Source organism: Grampus griseus (genome assembly GCF_964374135.1).
Source record: "Grampus griseus genome assembly, chromosome: 12".
Taxonomy (NCBI): Eukaryota; Metazoa; Chordata; class Mammalia; order Artiodactyla; family Delphinidae; genus Grampus; species Grampus griseus.
In genome coordinates this window covers 88,419,209-88,436,499 of record NC_139006.1, presented here as the reverse complement: position 1 = coordinate 88,436,499, position 17,291 = coordinate 88,419,209, and the positions used below count along the sequence as shown (strand labels likewise).

At 57.0% G+C, this 17,291-nt stretch overlaps 1 protein-coding gene across 1 annotated transcript in view; it reads right to left on the bottom strand.

The window, feature by feature from the left end:
* KCNG2 (potassium voltage-gated channel modifier subfamily G member 2) overlaps window positions 1–17,291 on the bottom strand; it is a gene marked incomplete at both ends in the record, with an annotated part of 78,667 nt that overhangs the window by 22,617 nt on the left and 38,759 nt on the right. Inside the window, one exon of the mRNA XM_082667138.1 lies at window positions 9,026–9,751. Coding sequence (XP_082523264.1) covers window positions 9,026–9,751 — 726 coding nt within the window. The remainder of the gene's footprint in view (window positions 1–9,025; window positions 9,752–17,291) is intronic.

Genomic DNA, 17,291 nt, shown 5'->3' with positions numbered 1-17,291 from the left:
GCGTGGGAGACACCGCTCCACACCTGTTAGCGTGGGAGACACCGCTCCACACCTGTTAGCGTGGGAGACACCGCTCCACACCTGTTAGCGTGGGAGACACCGCTCCACACCTGTTAGCGTGGGAGACACCGCTCCACACCTGTTAGCGTGGGAGACACCGCTCCACACCTGTTAGCGTGGCCAAAACCCAGAGCACTGACAGCATGAAAGGCTGGCAAGGATGTGGAGCCACAGGAACGCTCATCACTGCTGGCGGGAACGCAAAAATGGTGCAGCCACCTCGGAAGACATTTTGGGGCTTCCTTAAAAAACTAAACATAGTTTTACCAGACGATCCGGCAATCGCACTCCTTGGTATTTATCCAGAGGAAATGAAAACGCATGTTCACACAAAAACCTGCACAGAGATGCGTAGAGCAGCTTTATTCATAACTGCCAAATGGAAGCGACCAAAAGATGCCCTTCAGTCCTTCAGTGATGGATAAACTATGGCGCATTCAGACAATGGAACATCATTCAAGGCCAAAAAGGAATGCGCTACCAAGCCACGAAAAAAATATGCAGAAACCTTAAATGCATATTACTAAGTCAAAGAAGCCAATCTGAAGAGGATTTCAACTATAGGACATTCTGGAAGAGGCAAAACTATGGAGAAAGTAAAAAGATCAGTGGTGCCAGGGCCTGGGGAAGGGGAGGGAGGGATGAATACGGCGGCGGGGGCGGGGGGGAGGTGCACAGGGGATTTTTAGGGCAGTGGAACGATTCTGTGTGAGGCTATTATGGCGGATTCATGTCATTTCACATTTGTCCAAACCCACAGAACGTACACTACCCAGAGTGACGCTCATGTAAACTCTGGGCTTTGAGTGATTATGACATGTCGGCGTAGGTTCATCATTTGTAACAAACGTCCACGCTCTGGGGACGCTGATGCTGGGAGAGGCTGTGCATCTGGGGGTGGTGGTGCAGGGGGCATATGGGAAATCTCTGTACCTTCCTCTCAATTTTGCTGTGAACTTCAAACTGCTCTAAAAAATTGTCTTTAAAAAAAAAAAAGAGTCTTGTAGCTTCTATTCTAGGCATTTGAGCACAAGTCTTTTTTTCCCCGCAGACTAAAGCACAAATTCAAAACAAAAATCCCCCGTTTTTCCTGCCAAATTTACATGGAAAGTAGAGGAAAGTGTCCCGAGCTTCATGTTTATCCCCTGGCACATCTGGCTCGGTTTCCAGTGCGTCTAAGAGCCTCGTAAGAGGGTCTCCCTTGAAAACAGGCAGTGGTCCCTCCAGCGTGGCGGCCAATGACTGCTAGGGGCCTTGGACTACAATTCTGGGTGGCGTGGTGGGGGCATGGTGCGGGGAGAAGGGACGCGTCAGGGGGAGGGGCCGAAGCCTCGCCTTTCCCAGCAGCCCTGAAGCCACCACCCTCATTTTACAGAAGAGAACGACGATCAGGGTTAGCACCTGGCCCAGGAACGTCTGGCTCTCAGATGAGGTTCTGCCATAGCAGAATATCTGCCACCACATTTTGGTGGTTCCTGGATCAGATCTTTGCAAACAAGAAAATAAACCAGCCAAACCTATTACCCGTTTTCAGTGGTCCTGGGAGCCTCTGTTCCCAGCTCAGTCCCTGGGGGCCCTGGGGTCACAGGGGCGCTCCCTGCAGCCCCAGGGCCGCTGTGTCAGCAGAGGCTGCTGGCCGGTTTCCATCCTTTCTTTTTCCTTTCAGCTCCACTGGGCCCTGTGGCCACCAGGTCAGGACAGCACCACCAGTCCGTTCGCATGCGTGTGACGATGGGACACAGAGGGTCACGGGCCGCGTTTCCACAGGGAAGCCACCTTCCCCTGCTGGGTGGGGACCGGAGCCTCCTGGGACGAGGTGGAGGTCACGTGCAGCCCCCGTGCCCAGCGGATGCTGGTGGGAGAGCCCCATGGTCCGGCCCTGTGGCAGCGGCCCAAATGCAGCATTCTTACACGTCGTGGACGGGAGACGCTGTGCCAGGAGCTGGAAAGAAGCCCAGGTCCCCAGGCTCAGGGGCTCCTTTGCCGCCGGCGCAGTCCGTTTGTGCTGCTGCTGGGGCTGAAACAACAGATGTTCATCCTTCGCAGCTCTGGAGCCAGACGCGTGGGGTCCAGGCAGAATCGGTGTCTGCTGAGGACCTGCTCCTGGTACGTGGACGCACCTTCTCACTGTGTCCTCACATGGCGAAGGGGCAGGGGAGCTCTGCGGTCACTGTTACGGGGACACTAATCCCATCGCGAGGGCTCCACCCTCATGACCTCGTCGCCCCCAGAGGCCTCCCGGCCCCGACACACTGGGCGTTAGGATTCAGCATGTGAATCTGGGGGACATGACATTCAGCCGGTAGCACTCTGCACCCCACCGCCGCCAGTTCATGTCCTTCTCCCCTGCATTCCATCCAACAGCCCCCAAAGTCTAAATCACTTCAGAGTTTAAGGCCTGACATCATCCGAGGCAGGCCGGGGGTGGGTGGTGGGGGACTCCAGGCCGAATCATCGGAGGCAAAATCCCTCCAGCTGTGAGCCTGTGACCAGACGGTGCCGTGCTTCCACACATCACGGTGGGCCAGGGGTCCCACAGGGGAGAACCAAGGAGAGACAGCCCGCTGCGCTGGTTCCGTTTGTTTCTCCCGGGAACCCTGACTGACACAGGTCGGAAGCAGCAAAGCTCTCACCCCAGCTCCAGGCTGGCAAACTCGACGTGTGTGTCTGTGCCCACACGCAGCAGAAGCTCTGTCACCAGCTTCCGAAGCTGTTGCCAAATGTCTTAGTGAATTCAATACTTGAAGTCCCAGTCATGAAATCCATAACTAATTATGTGGGTCTTGATTTAATCATATGAGCTTAAAGGAAAAAATCGACTCGCAAGCCAAACACCAGCCTCCGTGGAAAGGAAGTGCTGGCTCTGAGCGCAGCCTGCGTGAGGACGCGCTGTTCCCCCCAGGCCGGTTCGCAGCCCGTCCCGACGCCGCCAAGCTCTGCACTGTCTCCAGGCAACGACGGCCGCCACCGCATGAAGGAATCTGCGAGCTGTTTGCTGAAACAAAGGCTCCTGTCCCATCCTCCCAGCGGTTCCAAAGGCCTGTCCTCAGCATCTGATGGCTGGGCTGGCGCCACGGGGTGGCTTCCAGCACGGGGAGGGCCCCGATGGGACGACCTGGCCCCGTGGTCACCTAACCACGCCCGACACAGCCTCAGGAGGTTGGATTATCCTGCAGCAATCGTGGGCTCTGGCATGGCCTGGTGCCCAGGCCCTGGGCCTGCGTGGTGCCCAGTGGGGGGTGGGGTGGGGAGGGCTGGAGAAACGCTCTGTCTCCTTCACAGAGCCCCCAGTACCCTAGGAGTGAGGCCAGAGGCCCACTGGAGCCCCCTGAGGCAGCGGGTCAGGGGCCTCGCCTCCTGTCTGGCTTGGGGCTCCCACAGCGACTTGTAGGTGGGGTCTGGGGTCAGCCCTGGAGCTGGGGCTGCCTCGCCGTCTGCAGGAGCTGGGGGGCGTCCCTCCAGCACTGGCCCCCCGCCTCACCTCACCGGGTCGGGGGGCACAGACCCCTCCCTCTCCCTCTGAGCCTGGCATTAAAACTTCTGCTCGCGTGCCAAGGGGAGACTGTCCAGCCCGGTAATGAGACGGGGGGCATCTCGGGGTGCTGACCGCTGTGATCGTTTCTCCCAGGAACCAGGCAGTGTGTTAGCTCAGAATGCACTCTTGGGGTCAGAGGAGGCACGGTAACTTTCTGTGGCCACGGTGTTTCGGGGTTTGGTGTTACTAATCTCATCTCTGCAGACAAGGAGGGACTGTTGAGCAGACAGCCCTGAGGCCTGGTCACGAGACCCGCTGGGTGCCAGGGAGCCTGTCCTTCCTGCATGGATGGTCCCACCGTGGACCAGACACTGGGGACTGAGCCCACTCCGCGGGGCCCTCCCGGGGCAGGACAGAGCGGGTCTCGCGTGCACGCCCCCAGCCCCTGCCCCTGGGTCCTACAGGCGGAGGCAAGAGCAGCCACAGCCCCAGAAGTCTGGGGGGGACACCGGTCCTTCTTTGTGCTCCTGACCCGGTGAACGCCCGAGACGCCACAGCAACGCTCCTAAGAGCTGTTGCCGACACACCGCGAACGCTGTGCTAAGATAACTCAGGGCTGGTGTGCGTTCCATGGGGCTTCCGGGTGGCGGTCTCCTTTTCTCCCGCTGGCCAGCTTCTCGCCCTGCAAACACCTGTCTTCATCTCCAAGGCAAAACCAGCGTCCGGGCCTGGAGATTCTGCATGGACAACTCCGATGTCACCTGGGGTTTCGAACCCTCTGAAGCCCTCAGACGGGCGGGATCCTTACGTCTGCTGGGCCTGAGGTTATGAACACGACACGGAAGGGTGAGGACAGGCGTCCATGAGGGCAGAGCTGAGCGCTGGAAGGGGCTCCTGGCTGAGACCTCAGTGCAGGAGGGAGACAGCTCCCTGGGCAGCGCCAGCGTGGCCCCGACCGGGGCAGGGACCTGGGGACACGCAGCAGGAGTCTCACCCTCGAGTGTTTTCATGACGGTGGTCGGCCACATAATGCCTGGAAGACGTCCACATCCTGGTCCTCGGGCCCACGGCTGTGTCGCCTCTGATGGCAGAAGGGACTATGGAGGGTGGGATGATGGCGAGGCCGGAGCCGGGAGCATCCTGCTTACGGGGCCAGTGTCGTCACAGGGTCCTTCCAGCCCATCACGAGGAGGGGACGGTGGTGGGAGAGGAGAACCAGGCGACGTGCTGGGAGGACAGAGGAGGGGCCGAGGGATGAGGGAAGGGGACAGGCCCCCCGGAGCCTCCGCAGGAACCAGCCCTGGACGTGAGGCCCGGGTCCCACCGGGACCTCAAGGGCGAGTCGTGCTGTTTCATGAGGCAGTCGTGGTGGTTTATTTCACGGCAGCAGGGGACACACGCGGTCCACGGTGGAGCCGTAGCCGTCAAGGCCCCACCGCGAACAAGGAGCAGGCCTAACTGCTCACCGTGTCACCTTCAGAACGGCAGGAGCCAGAGGACGGGCCGTGAGGGTCCCGCGGGTCCCACCCCGAGGCCGAGCCCAGCCCTGGGCTGCCCCACAGACGCTCCTGGGGACCCGGCCCCCACCCGCGCGCTGACCTGGACACCGAACGCCATGGAGTCGGAGGGGCGGCTCTGCCCGGGGCCCCCCCCGCACCTCGACGGGGACGCAAGAGGCAGCAAGGAGTCCCGGTGTGGCTGTGGGCCCTGTGGCCTTTCCTGCTGCAGCCATGCCGGGTCTGCTCGGCCCGGGGCTGCCCTGCTCTCGCTAAGCGTGAGGGGGGGGTCCTCGGGGCCTCCTGAGTCGGTCGGACGCACTGGAGCCCCAGCTGCTTTGACTTGGGACGGGCTGCGCCCTGCGGATCACTGCGGCCCCCACCCGGCCCGTCCACACTCCGACTCCACGGATCTGATGGCTCTAAGTGCCTCATGTGAGTGGAATCAGACGGGATTTGTCCTACTGAACGGTCAGTTGGCTTGTTTCATTCGGCAAAACGTCCTCAAGATTCGTCCCGCAGGTATGCTCTTACCATCCTTCTTCCTATAAACCGTGAAAAGCGGAGACCTAGCTCTCACTCAGTTACAGCGCGTGAGAGCAAATTCTGGACAGAGCCACCACCGGGCACAGGGACTACCAGGGCACTGAGGAGACACAGGGGCAGCGCTGGACAGCAAGAGCCTGGATTCCAGGGGAGGGCGGACCGCAGGGAGCCCACCCACGAGCACACGGTGCCTGCGCGGCCTCAGGGCACAGGGACTTTGCGCAGCTCTGCCAGCCACCCTGGGGCTCAGGCCACGTCACCAGCCAGAGGGGACCTGGATGTCTGGCTGCAGAGTCTGTCCTGGGGCCAAGACAAGAAGGCAAAGGGAGCTGGTCCCTGTGCCCAAAGGCCGCGTCCCGGCCACACTGGAGCCGGGGGCCGGGATTTCTGTACAGTGGGGGCCTCCTTCCAGCCCAGGCGGGGGCCTGGCCACTCAAGGGGTATTTCAGGGATCGGCAGCAGGAATCAACTTTCCTCTGAGTCCCTGAATAATGGAGGATAATAATCTTTTTTCTCCCTTGATGCTTTTCTGCACCTACACACAAAAATAACCACCGATGCCAATGCTGCCAGAGATGACAAGAGATGTCACCAGACAGACTGATGAAAAGGGAGCCGCACCAGCTCACCCCTGATTCTTCATGACACTCCCTGCTCCCCCAAGGTCGTTTTTCAGGAGGGAATTGGGTGCATTTAACTGGAGTGCTAACTAGAATGTGGGCGCGTTGGGGAAGCGTCCCTGCTTGTCACTGATGGAGGATGAGGACCTCAGGCCCACGGAGCTGTCGGTGCTGTGCCTCTCAGAGGATGCTTTCTGCAGCCTTCAAGAGAAGACCTGAAATGTCACAAAGGGGTTCTTTAGCCACTTAATTAAAATCAGAGATCACACAGAGATAATGCTTCAGCCTTGTGCCTTTCAAGCTAAATTCTACTGGAGGGCTTCCCTGGTGGCGCACTGGTTAAGAATCCGCCTGCCAATGCAGGAGACACAGGTTCGATCCCTGGTCCGGGAAGATCCCACATGCCGCGGAGCAACTAAGCCCGTGCGCCACAACTACTGAGCTTGCGCTCTAGAGCCCGTGCTGCACTACAAGAGAAGCCACCGCAATGAGAAGCCTGCGCACTGCAATGAAGAGTAGCCCCTGCTCGCGGCAACTACAGAAAGTCCATGTGTAGCAACAAAGACCCAATACAGCCAATAAATAAGTAAATAAAATAAAATAAAAATTTCTACTGGAAAAACCCCAACAAACAAGAAAATAATGAAGGATTCCATGCCTTCCATCCCTGATGCCTCGTGCCTGGAAACTTCCATGGTCGGACCATCAAGGGTGCAGCTGCAGGGGACAGCAGGGAGGCTCCCCGCAAAAGTAAACACAGAATCCAGCTAGTGCACTCCTGGGATAAACCCCAAAGAACCGAGGGCAGGGACTCACCAGATGTTTGTGCCACATCCACAGCAGCGTTATTCCCAACAGCAAAGGGAGGAAGCGACCCAAGTGTCCACGGGCGGATGACGGATGAACAAGGTGAGGTGATACATACACGGGAGAGGTACTCAGCCCCTAAACAGGAAGGGGTCTGACACCTGCTGCATCACGGGTGAACCCAGAGGACACTGTGCTCAGTGAAACAAGACAGTCACAGAAAGATGCTGCCTGTGAGATTCCACTTAAATGAGTCCCTGAAGGAGCTGCATTCACAGAGGCAGAAGGTACAGGCTGGGTTCCAGGGGCTGGGGAGTTAGTGTTTAATGGGGACAAAGCTTCAGTTTGGGAAGATGAAAGATTTCTAGGGACAGAGGGTGGTGATGGTTGCACAGCACTGTGAATGTACTTAACGCCACTGAACTGCACATAAAAATGGCTAAGACGGTGAATTTTATGGGTTTTTTTACCACACACACACAGTTGATGAAACATAAAACTTCTTCCTTCCTGTGGCAGTGACAGCACCTACTGTGTGCAGTGGGCCAGGGCTTCGTAAGCACCCCTCACGAGCACATGGCCACACTCACCACGTGCTCACCAACACTGGGGTCCTTACTTCCTAATCTGACGACTGATGTGGTGAGACAGCACCTGGGTGGTGTGAAGCAGTGTTTCTGGAAATGGGGAAGAGGTGGGTGACGGACGTGAATGGCAGGTGACGTGGGGACCAGATGACGCCTAGAGGATTCTCAGGGTCAGCTCAACCTCTGGTGACGCTGTCATTGGTTGGCACAGCCCTAACTTCTGTTCCCTGATCCCTGTGTAAGTGATTTCCCTCCTCGGACTGTATGGAGTTACTGCTACTGAGGAAGTCCAAACACGTCAAGTGTCTTTCCAAGCAGAATCCCCAGCTGGGGTCTGGTTAAGACAACTGGAAATGACAGCTCAGGAGTCAGACACCCACACGATGAAGGAGAAGCCAAACCAATTTCCTAAAATTTACATTTAAATCTAATCTGCAGTCAGGATCACCAGGCTCGTGGTCAAGACGGCTCACAGCTAATGTTCCAGGAGAACAGAGCTCCGTGTCTCTGAATAATGAGCTGACGGCAGGGAGCTCGGGCTCCACCCCGGACTGCGGAGGGGCTCTCACTGAGAGGCTGACATGAGCTCTGCCCTGCTCTGCCTGGGGCTGTGGGGTTCAAGTCCGAGCCTCTGCCACCCCTGGAAGCTGGAGCTGGGGAGGTTAAGGCAGGACGCCCCTGCCACCCCGTGAGAAAACACAGGCAATGCTTTGAGGGCAACACGAAGCCACATCCTTCAAATACTGCAGCACCTCCTCTCGTCTAAGCCCGACCCGGACGACACCCACTCAGGCCTTCCCCGAGTGTTTCCGAGACATTCCGCAGTGTGCACATCGCACAAACGCTGCTGAGCTCTGGGTGACATCCTGATCCCAGGATGACACTTCTGCCCGCTGCCTCACGGGACAACAGAGGGGGCAGGAAGTCTACTGTCTGCTCAGAAACGAGCCCCAGCACCTCCACAAAGCCGGCCCTGGGTGTGCCAGAGCTGGGCGCCTGGAAGAATTCAGAGGTCCTGTCCCTGTGGTCCAGGACGACGGGACTTGAGTTTAGAGCACAGCACTCTCTAGACTGTGTGTTTTAACTCCAAGCTGTCCAAGCCTCAAGGCCTGGCCGTCAGAGCGGTTCAGCGAGAAGGCCCGCTGGCCCGGCAGCCTCGCCGAGTTCTTGAAATCGGCTGGAATTTGGAGCCTCTGCTGGCAGCGCAGTGGGCGGCCTGATGGGGCAGCCGCGCCGGGGGCTCACTCCCAGCAAACCTGCCCTGGGCGGGTGCAGGGAGGCCCAGGGCCTGCAGTTTCAGCGACCAACGGGGTCGCGGTGCCTAAGACCACCACCCAGCGGGCGCCCCACGGCCCAGCTGCCGCCGCCCCTCCCCAGTTCCGGCCCAGCCGCCCCCAGCCCTGCCCGGCCCCGTCATCCCGGCCCCGCGCTCACCCTCTCCTCCTCGGCGCGGATGTCGGGCATGGTGCTGAGGCAGAGGCCGACCGCCGTGACGGCCACGAAGGCCACGGACACGCAGGCGAAGAGCTTGCCGGCCGGGCCCGAGCGCGGGTCGTCCAGCACGTCGCGCAGGCGCCGCCGGCCGCGCGCCAGCCGCCCGCCGCCGGACCCAGGGGCGCAGGCCGGGCTGCCGGGGCCCCCGCGCTCCGCCGGCCCCGCGCGCGCCTCGGCGGCCTCCTCCTCGCGGCGGCGCAGGCGGCGCAGGCAGCAGCGCTCCAGGCGCGCCTCGTCGATGCCCCAGTAGGCCAGCTCGTCGCGGAAGGCCAGGGCGCACGCGCCGCGCAGCAGCCGCAGCTTCCCGGCGCGCAGCAGCGCCACGATGGCGCGGAAGGCGCACGGACTGCGGTCGAAGAAGAACTCGTCGCGGCTCACGTCGTAGTCGTCGCACACGCGCAGCAGCTCGTCGTGGCCGCGGCAGGCGCGGAGGCGCTCGAGGCGCGCCAGGGGACAGCGGGCCAGCGCGGCCCAGGCCAGGCGCACCCTGCAGCCTCCCACGTTGATGATGACGTGCCGGGCGCGGGCCCCGCCAACGCCGCCGCTGCCGCTGCCGCTGCCGCCGCCGCCGCCGCCGCCAACCGGGGGCTCGGGGCCCGGGGGCTCCGCGGGCCCGGGGAGCAGGGCCATGGCCCCATGCGCCACACCAGGGTCCGGAGGCTGGGCCTGCGAAGGAAGGGAGCGCGCGTTAGGCCGTAGACCGGCCGGGAGCTCTGGGACACCCCCGCCCACGCATGACCTTGGGGCTTGGGGAGCGAACCAAACCAAGGGCTCCATCGGCCCAGCCGCTCGGTTCTTCTCTGCTGCATCCCTGACGCCTGCAGGTAGTCCCAGGAGCCCGCCCCTCAGCTTTCCAGCAGGCCCCGCTTACAAGGGACCCGCCTTAATTTCTTGCCTGGAGACTAGGGACGCGGCCAACGCGGGGCAGCACGAGGGAGGAGGGCGGGCCGCCCTGGAGATGCTGCCTCAGGAGATGATGGCAAGGCCAGACCTGGGGGGTTTCCGACTGGTTAACAAGTGGGGCCGGGGGAGGGGGCTGCTACGGATGTGCTGATCCTTCAGAAGCGTCAGCCAAGCTGCCGGAGCAGCCTGTGGACGTTGTTCGGATTCGGATTAGAGGGAACCAGCTATAAAAAGACACGTAAGAGTAAATAAGAAAATCCCAGCACTACCTATGGTTTTAAAGCCTTCTTGAAGGCATGAGACTAGTACTGCACTCCTGAAAAACAGGGCGTTTCGGCCCCTTAGGGGCCCACAGTGAGGTATTCACGTGAAATGAGGTCTGGGTCTTCGTTAAGCACATCTTTCTCAAGGTGGGGTGCAGACAAAACGCTTCACCTGCTGCTGGAGCCCGGTGATGGGAACGCTGGGGCCATTATACTTTCTCTCTGCTTTTACGTACGTTTACAAACGTCCCTAATAAAAACAGGTTTGTCTTGCTTTTTAAAAGCTTCCAGATAATTCTGCTGCACAGCTGGGTTTGGGAGGCGCTGATGCAGAGAAACTCACGGTGCTTCGGTTGCCTTGATTCTCTAAGCCAGAGGTTCATGGGAATCCTTCAGGGATCTCTGAGCCTCCTAAAATTAGATGCAAACTTGCCTGTGTACACGTGTTTCTAATAGAGGATCCTCAGATTCTCAAGGGGGCTGTGGCCTCAAAGCTTAATGAAGCTCACAGCTGCAAACATAAGGGAGGGAACTATCTCTGTAGTGTGGGGATTGCTAGCCCGGGTCCCCTTTACAATATTTTGAACGTGGGTCACCCACACTAGCTGGTGGGCACGTACGCTTCGGCATTCGTTGTCGGATGCCTTCTTAAGAATGCTGGGCAGAGGTAAGATTCCAGGTGAGTTTCTCACAGGAATGATTACTTGTTTTATTCTTTGACCAGGGTTCAAGAACCTCACAAAAGAGATCATCTTCTTCTTAACGAGCATCTCATCGTAGCTTGTGCGCAGACCGCAGCCAGAATTCCTAAATGTGTTGGTTTGCTCGGCACTTGTTGAAAGGACGCGTCGCGAAATATGTTACTGGGACAGAATCATTTTTGCCCTGAATGTGGACATTGAAAGTTTTGTGGCGTATTTACCCACAATTGCACCCGGCATTCCTTCCTCTGCCCAGAGCTGGGTCACCCCTTAACGTCTATGTATCTGTTTGGAAACAGGGTCCCTGACTCAGGAACCACATCAAAAAGGGTCCATAAGTAACACTGATGACTGTGTCCTTTGCAGAGACTCCCGTGGGGTCTTTTCCACGCCGCTGGAGGGCGGTTCTGTTCCTCCAAATCCTGCTCAAGGGGGGATGGCCCCCCCTTGACGTGTTAACACAACGGGGCACCACGCACTTCTCTGCACCGTGGCAACAGTGACAGAACAGAGAAAACAGGCAAATACCAATCCGGGGACATAAACTCCAAAGGTCCCATTTACCAGGGAGTATATTTTAGACATTGGCTAGGCAGTAATCTGCAGGGGAGGGACAGTTCCAGTTTGGTTCTCAAAGTGTAGACTGAGGGCCAACAGCACCAAAATTATCAAAAGAACCTGCAAAAAAATGTATATTCCTGGCTCTACACTTAAAATTCTGAGGGACTGGAAAACTGCACAGTAAGGACCCCCAAATATCCCCCCATTAAAGCAATGAGAAAACCGGCAAAAACCATCAGAATCAACTTTTTTTGGAACTCTGGACAGTAACCAAAGGGTAGCAGCAGCCAGGGGAACACTTGAGTAAAAACAGCTGAGGGCTTCCCTGGTGGCGCAGTGGTTGAGAGTCCGCCTGCTGATGCGGGGGACGCGGGTTCGTGCCCCGGTCCAGGAGGATCCCACATGCCACGGAGCGGCTGGGCCCATGAGCCATGGCCGCTGAGCCTGCGCGTCCAGAGCCTGTGCTCCGCAGCGGGAGAGGCCACAACAGCGAGAGGCCCGCGTACCGCAAAGAAGAAAAGTGAGCTCTTAGCATTTTATTTAACCTGCTTCCCAGTTCAGCATTCGCCTTGAAGATGACAGCCTGCGTTCCTGGTACCAGGACTGGTACTGGAAGAGGAGTGGACCCGATTCAGGAGGAACCATAACTATTTGGACCCTTCTGGTGGCTCCCGCGAAAGGCCCGTCAGAAGGCTTGCCTGTACCTCCCCTCACTCGGGACTCTCCCAGGGCTGAAGTGGCCCCCCGGGCAGTTTGTGGAAATCACTTACACGAAAATGTTTGCTGAGGCAATGGATGAATATTATTGTTGAGGCAAAAAATAGACTAACCAGAAAGCTTGGGAGAAGAGGCTGGGGAGTGAGACGCTTTGGAAATGCTCCAACACACTGCTGGAAATCTAGAATGCTGCTCACGCGCCTGGGGCCATGTGCGCGCTCGGGAGAGACCTGAGAAGGCCCTACACTCTCCCCCCGCCCCGCCCCCAGCGGACCTGCAGCTCTGCACAAGCAGGAGGCGAAAGGGGGAGGCAAGGGACAGGCCTGCTGGGTGTTGAGGGTGCCCTGACACACAGGGCCTGTCTGCAAAGACTGGTTTGTTTTTGTTCCAGGCATGTGAGAATCTCTGTCCAGTCACTTGCTGACCATTAAGCTAATGGGACAGAGATATCAGTGGCCACACAAGACAAAAACATACAGACTTTGCCTAATTCGTCCAGAAAAGTCAAACAAACAACAGCAATTACAACAAACCCTGGGGAGCGGAAGAATCTGATTAGAAGAACACAGGAGTAAATCTTCATGGCCTTGGAGTAGGCAATGGTTTCTGAACTACAACAGAAGCATAAGCAACAAAAGAAAAATAAATAAACTGGGCTTTGTCATACTTAAACTCTTTTGTGCATTAAAGGACCTTATCAAGAAAATGAAATGATAGCTCATGGGATGAGAAAAAATTTACAAATCATATATCTGATAAGGGTCTAGTGTCCAGAATATATAAAGAGCTCCTACAACTCAAAAACAAAAAGACAAACAACCCAATTAAAACGTGGGCAAAGGATTTGAAGGACTTCTCCAGAAAAGATACAAAAATGGCTAATAGACACTTGAAAAGATGCTCAGTGTGATCGGTCATCAGGAAAACGCCAATCAAAATGACTTGGTACCACTTTACGTCCATTAGCTCGGCTGCGACCAAACACATGGAAAAAGGAGTGTCGGCAAGGGCGTGGAGAACTCAGGACCCCCGTCCGCTGCTGGCGGGAATGTGAAATAGTGCAGCTGCTGTGGAGAACAGCTGGGAAGTTCCTCAAAAAGTTAAACATAGACTTACCATGGGATCCAGCAGTGTTACTCCAAGAGAAATGAAAGCCTAGGTTCACGCAAAAACGTGTACGTGAACATTCACAGCAGCCAAAATGTGGGAACAACACAACGGTCCGTCCGCTGACCAATGGATGAGTAAACGTGCTCCATCTACATACCAGGACACCATCAACCACAAAAAGGAATGACGTGCGGACACAGGACACAGCACGGATGGATGTTGAAAACGTGGTGTAAGTGGAAGAGGCCCGACAGAAAGGAGCTGTCCAGAGCAGGCAGATCTGCAGACAGAAGGCAGGTTAGTGGTTGCCGGGGGCTGGGGGCTGGGGCGGGGGAGTGACCGACTAATGGTGACGGGGTTTCTTTTTGTGGTCATGAGGATGCTCTGGCATTAGGTAGTGGTGAGGGTTAAAATACTAGAAACACTGAATTGTACACATTAAAATGGACGTTATCATTTCAATTAAAACAATTGACATCCGGTTCTGTGCATGTCAGTGAGCAGGTGTAGCGCACTAAAGCCCGAGAACCGCTGCGTCAACGGCCAACATCAAGACCTTTCGTTGTTGTTAAGGATTTGCTGCTCTAACCACTGCCAGGCAAACCTACCACCAGGGCGACTCACGAACCGTAAAGCGGGGGGCGCCCGAGGGGTGTTCGGCATGCAGCCCGGATGCCTCACTGACCCTGGGATTTGGGAGGGGGAGGAAACCAAATAGAAGGGGCCGTGGGGAGAGAGCCAGCGTGCCCGCCCAGTCACCGCAGGATTTGAGGGCGAAGGCGCTCCGGGCTCAGCTGTGTTGCTGACGCCTCGGGGTCGGCGTTTCATGCAGCAAATGTCAGTAACATCGGCTGGTGCTAGACACGTGATGCTGGAGCTCATGGCGGTGGGGGTGGGGGGCGGACCCGGGGGCGCGAGGACGACAGGCACTTCCAACGCTGCGAGGCTGGCTCTGCGCAGAGGAGAGGCTGCCCCGAGGGCTTTGCAGGCTCGCCGACCCGGCAGGAGGTTGGGGAAACCTGAGGAGGTAATGCTGAGGAGGAAGATCCTACTTTCCTCAAACGCAGTCAGTTGTTTAGGTCGCGGAAACTTGTTGCAGAGACCCCCCAAGCTGCCGCTTCTCATCGAGGACCCAGGGACAGCGGCTCGAGTTCCACATCAAGGATGCCAGCGGCTCACAGCCGACCTCCTTCCCAGGCAGCTCGGAGGAGGACTCAGCATCTGCCCAGGAGGCAGGCGGGGGTCCTCACGGGAGGCGCCCCACTCTCTGGAGCCCTGCGAGGCCACCGGCGAGGATGGAGCCTGCAGGGCAGGCTCACGAGTTTCTGGGCTGAGGCCGAGGTGTGCCCGAGGGAAAGCGCCACGTGCCCTCACGTCCTTTTCCCGTAACTGTCAGAACCAGAGCTGACGGCAGCTTCTGCCTGGAATACCGTGAGGGGCAGACACAAGTATGGAGTGGGAAAGCCCACCTTGCCTGCGCTAGGCTGGGGTCCTCCACGTCTTCCTGTCCCCGTGCAGCCAGTGACAAATCCGTACCACAGGTCAATCAAGTCCCTTTGTAGCCACGTCAAATGTGTGCTCCGAGTTCTTTGTAGGCAGGGGTGACTATCATTACAGTAACTGGGGAATCAGCCAGACCCGACAGCTTTCCTGTAGAGGGTTTTCTTCCCCGGAATATACATGTACAAACATAAACATAGCTTACGTGTTACTAAGTGTCGTTAAGTCACGTTCTCTCTGCTGAGAGCCCTGAAGTGCGTCCCTATCCGCTGTGTGGGGCATAAGAGGCATTCAAGTGCTGTGGATTTTAAGAAAAAAACGGACAGCTCGATAGAAAAAATGGGCAGATTGTCACAGAGTTTACAGTAAAGGGAAAACACAGACTTCAAATATATGAAAAGATGCTCCAGTTCATTTCTTTTTTTTTAATTTATTAATTTATTTGGCTGCCTCGGGGGTTAGTTGTGGCACACAGGATCTTTCGTTGTGGCAAGAGGGCTTTGTTGTGGCGCGCGGGCTCTCTAGTTGTGGCGCATGGGTTTTCTCTCTCTCTCTAGTTGAGGAGCGCAGGCTCAGTAGTTGTGGCGCGTGGGCTTAGTTGCTCCACAGCATGTGGGATCTTAGTTCCCCGACCAGGGATCGAACCTGCGTCCCCTGCATTGGAAGGTGGATTCTTGACCCCTGGACCACCAGGGAAGTCCCTCCAGTTCATTTCTAATAGCAAAAATAAGCATCTCAAATTACTACATTGTAAGGTGGGAAGGTTTGATGACACACTTTATTGCCAAGGATGTGGGGTCTCTCGGACGTGTTCATTTCTGATAGATAGTAAACTGGTAAACCATCATGACAGGAGGTGGAGGGTTTGAACTAATCCTACAGGAAGCACTGATGTTTGTCCCTACACCCTAGTGAAAGGGTAAACTAGAAAAAAATCTGCCTATGGGATAGGAGGATTACAAGATTTCTCTGCCTGGCTCTACAAGAATATGTGTCAAAAAGCCCACCTGCACAATGGATTTGAGGTTGAAACTTTCGTCTCTGAAACTCAAAGCTAGGAAATTATCCCCCGTGAAAGGGGGTCCCAGGTTGGCAATATCCTGGAGACACACATAATCAACTGGGGTGACTCTGCCCCCGGGACACCTGGCAAGGCCCGGGACATTTTTGGTTGTCGTGATTGGGTGTGACTGGCATTGGTGGGAAGGAGCCAGGGGTGCCATGAAGCCCTACAGTGCACGTGCAGGACACCCCAGAACAAGGGCAGACCCAGCCCAATGCCATCAGCACCCCTGGTCCAGAGGGACGACTCGCCACTCAAGCCTAATAGCTTCCTGCTGATGAAGCCTCAACCGAGATGAATTTACAAACCGAAATTATAAAATACACAGGGCAGAGTCCCACCCGAGCAAACCCCAGCAGACACAGGAATAAGAGGATCAGGCTCCTGGGAACTTGAGGTGACAGGATTATCAAAAATCTTCACAGACATCAAAGAAGGAATTAAAACCCCAGAGGAAGAAAGACATTATCACAAAGTCCAGGAGGATCTGAATAAGAAAGACAGTTTCCAGAGGTGAACAGATGAGACTGAAAGTAGAGTCTGTCAGGTTAGGGTCAGGGTGAGATCAGGTTGGGGTTAGGGTGAGGTCAGGCTGAGGTCAAGTTGGGTCAGGCTGAGATCAGGTTAGGTCAGGTTAGGTCAGGTTAGGTCAGCTTGAGGTCAGGTTGAGGTCAGGTTGAGGTCGGGTTAGGTCAGCTTGAGGTCAGGTTGGGTCAGCTTGAGGTCAGGCTGGGTCAGGTGGAGGCATTCTCTCCCAGGAACCCTCCAAAAGGGGTCAATGCAAGACAGACATCACAGACAAGGACACATAAAGCAAGCAAAGGAGAAAGGAAAATGATCAATTCTGTTTACAGGAATCCCAGGAGAAGAGGTGAAAATAAACCAAGTGACGAACATGTGGTGAAGATGGAAGACATCCAGCTGCAAAGGCTCAGTGCGCGACAGGACGGGGAGGTGCCGCGCCTGGCGCTTCACAGGGAGGCCTGGGGGCTTTATCCTCGAAAGGAATGTGTGCTGTGGGACTTGGCTTCGTAGCTGCTCTGGGGAAAGACGCCCCCGTGTCTGGCACAGCCTCTCCCTCAGCTCAAAGCCCCGTGACACTGTAACTGGGGCTGGACACACTCAGCGGTCACCGCAGAAAGGGCCAGGGGCCTGGTGCACTGCCTCCAAGGCAGCCGTGGCCAGAGGAGAGGGAGCGTCTGCCCATCGTGCTGTGCGCCCGTCGGGTCCTGCCCCGGCTGGCACCCCCGCATTCCGTCCCTGGGCCCTTGGAGCTGCGGGCAGGAGGGGGGCCGGTTAGGGATGCATCTCCTGGGGGGCCTGCAAGGGAGTGCGGCAGAGGGGCGTGTGTGAATGAAAATGAAAAGGGGGAAAAACACACATGATTA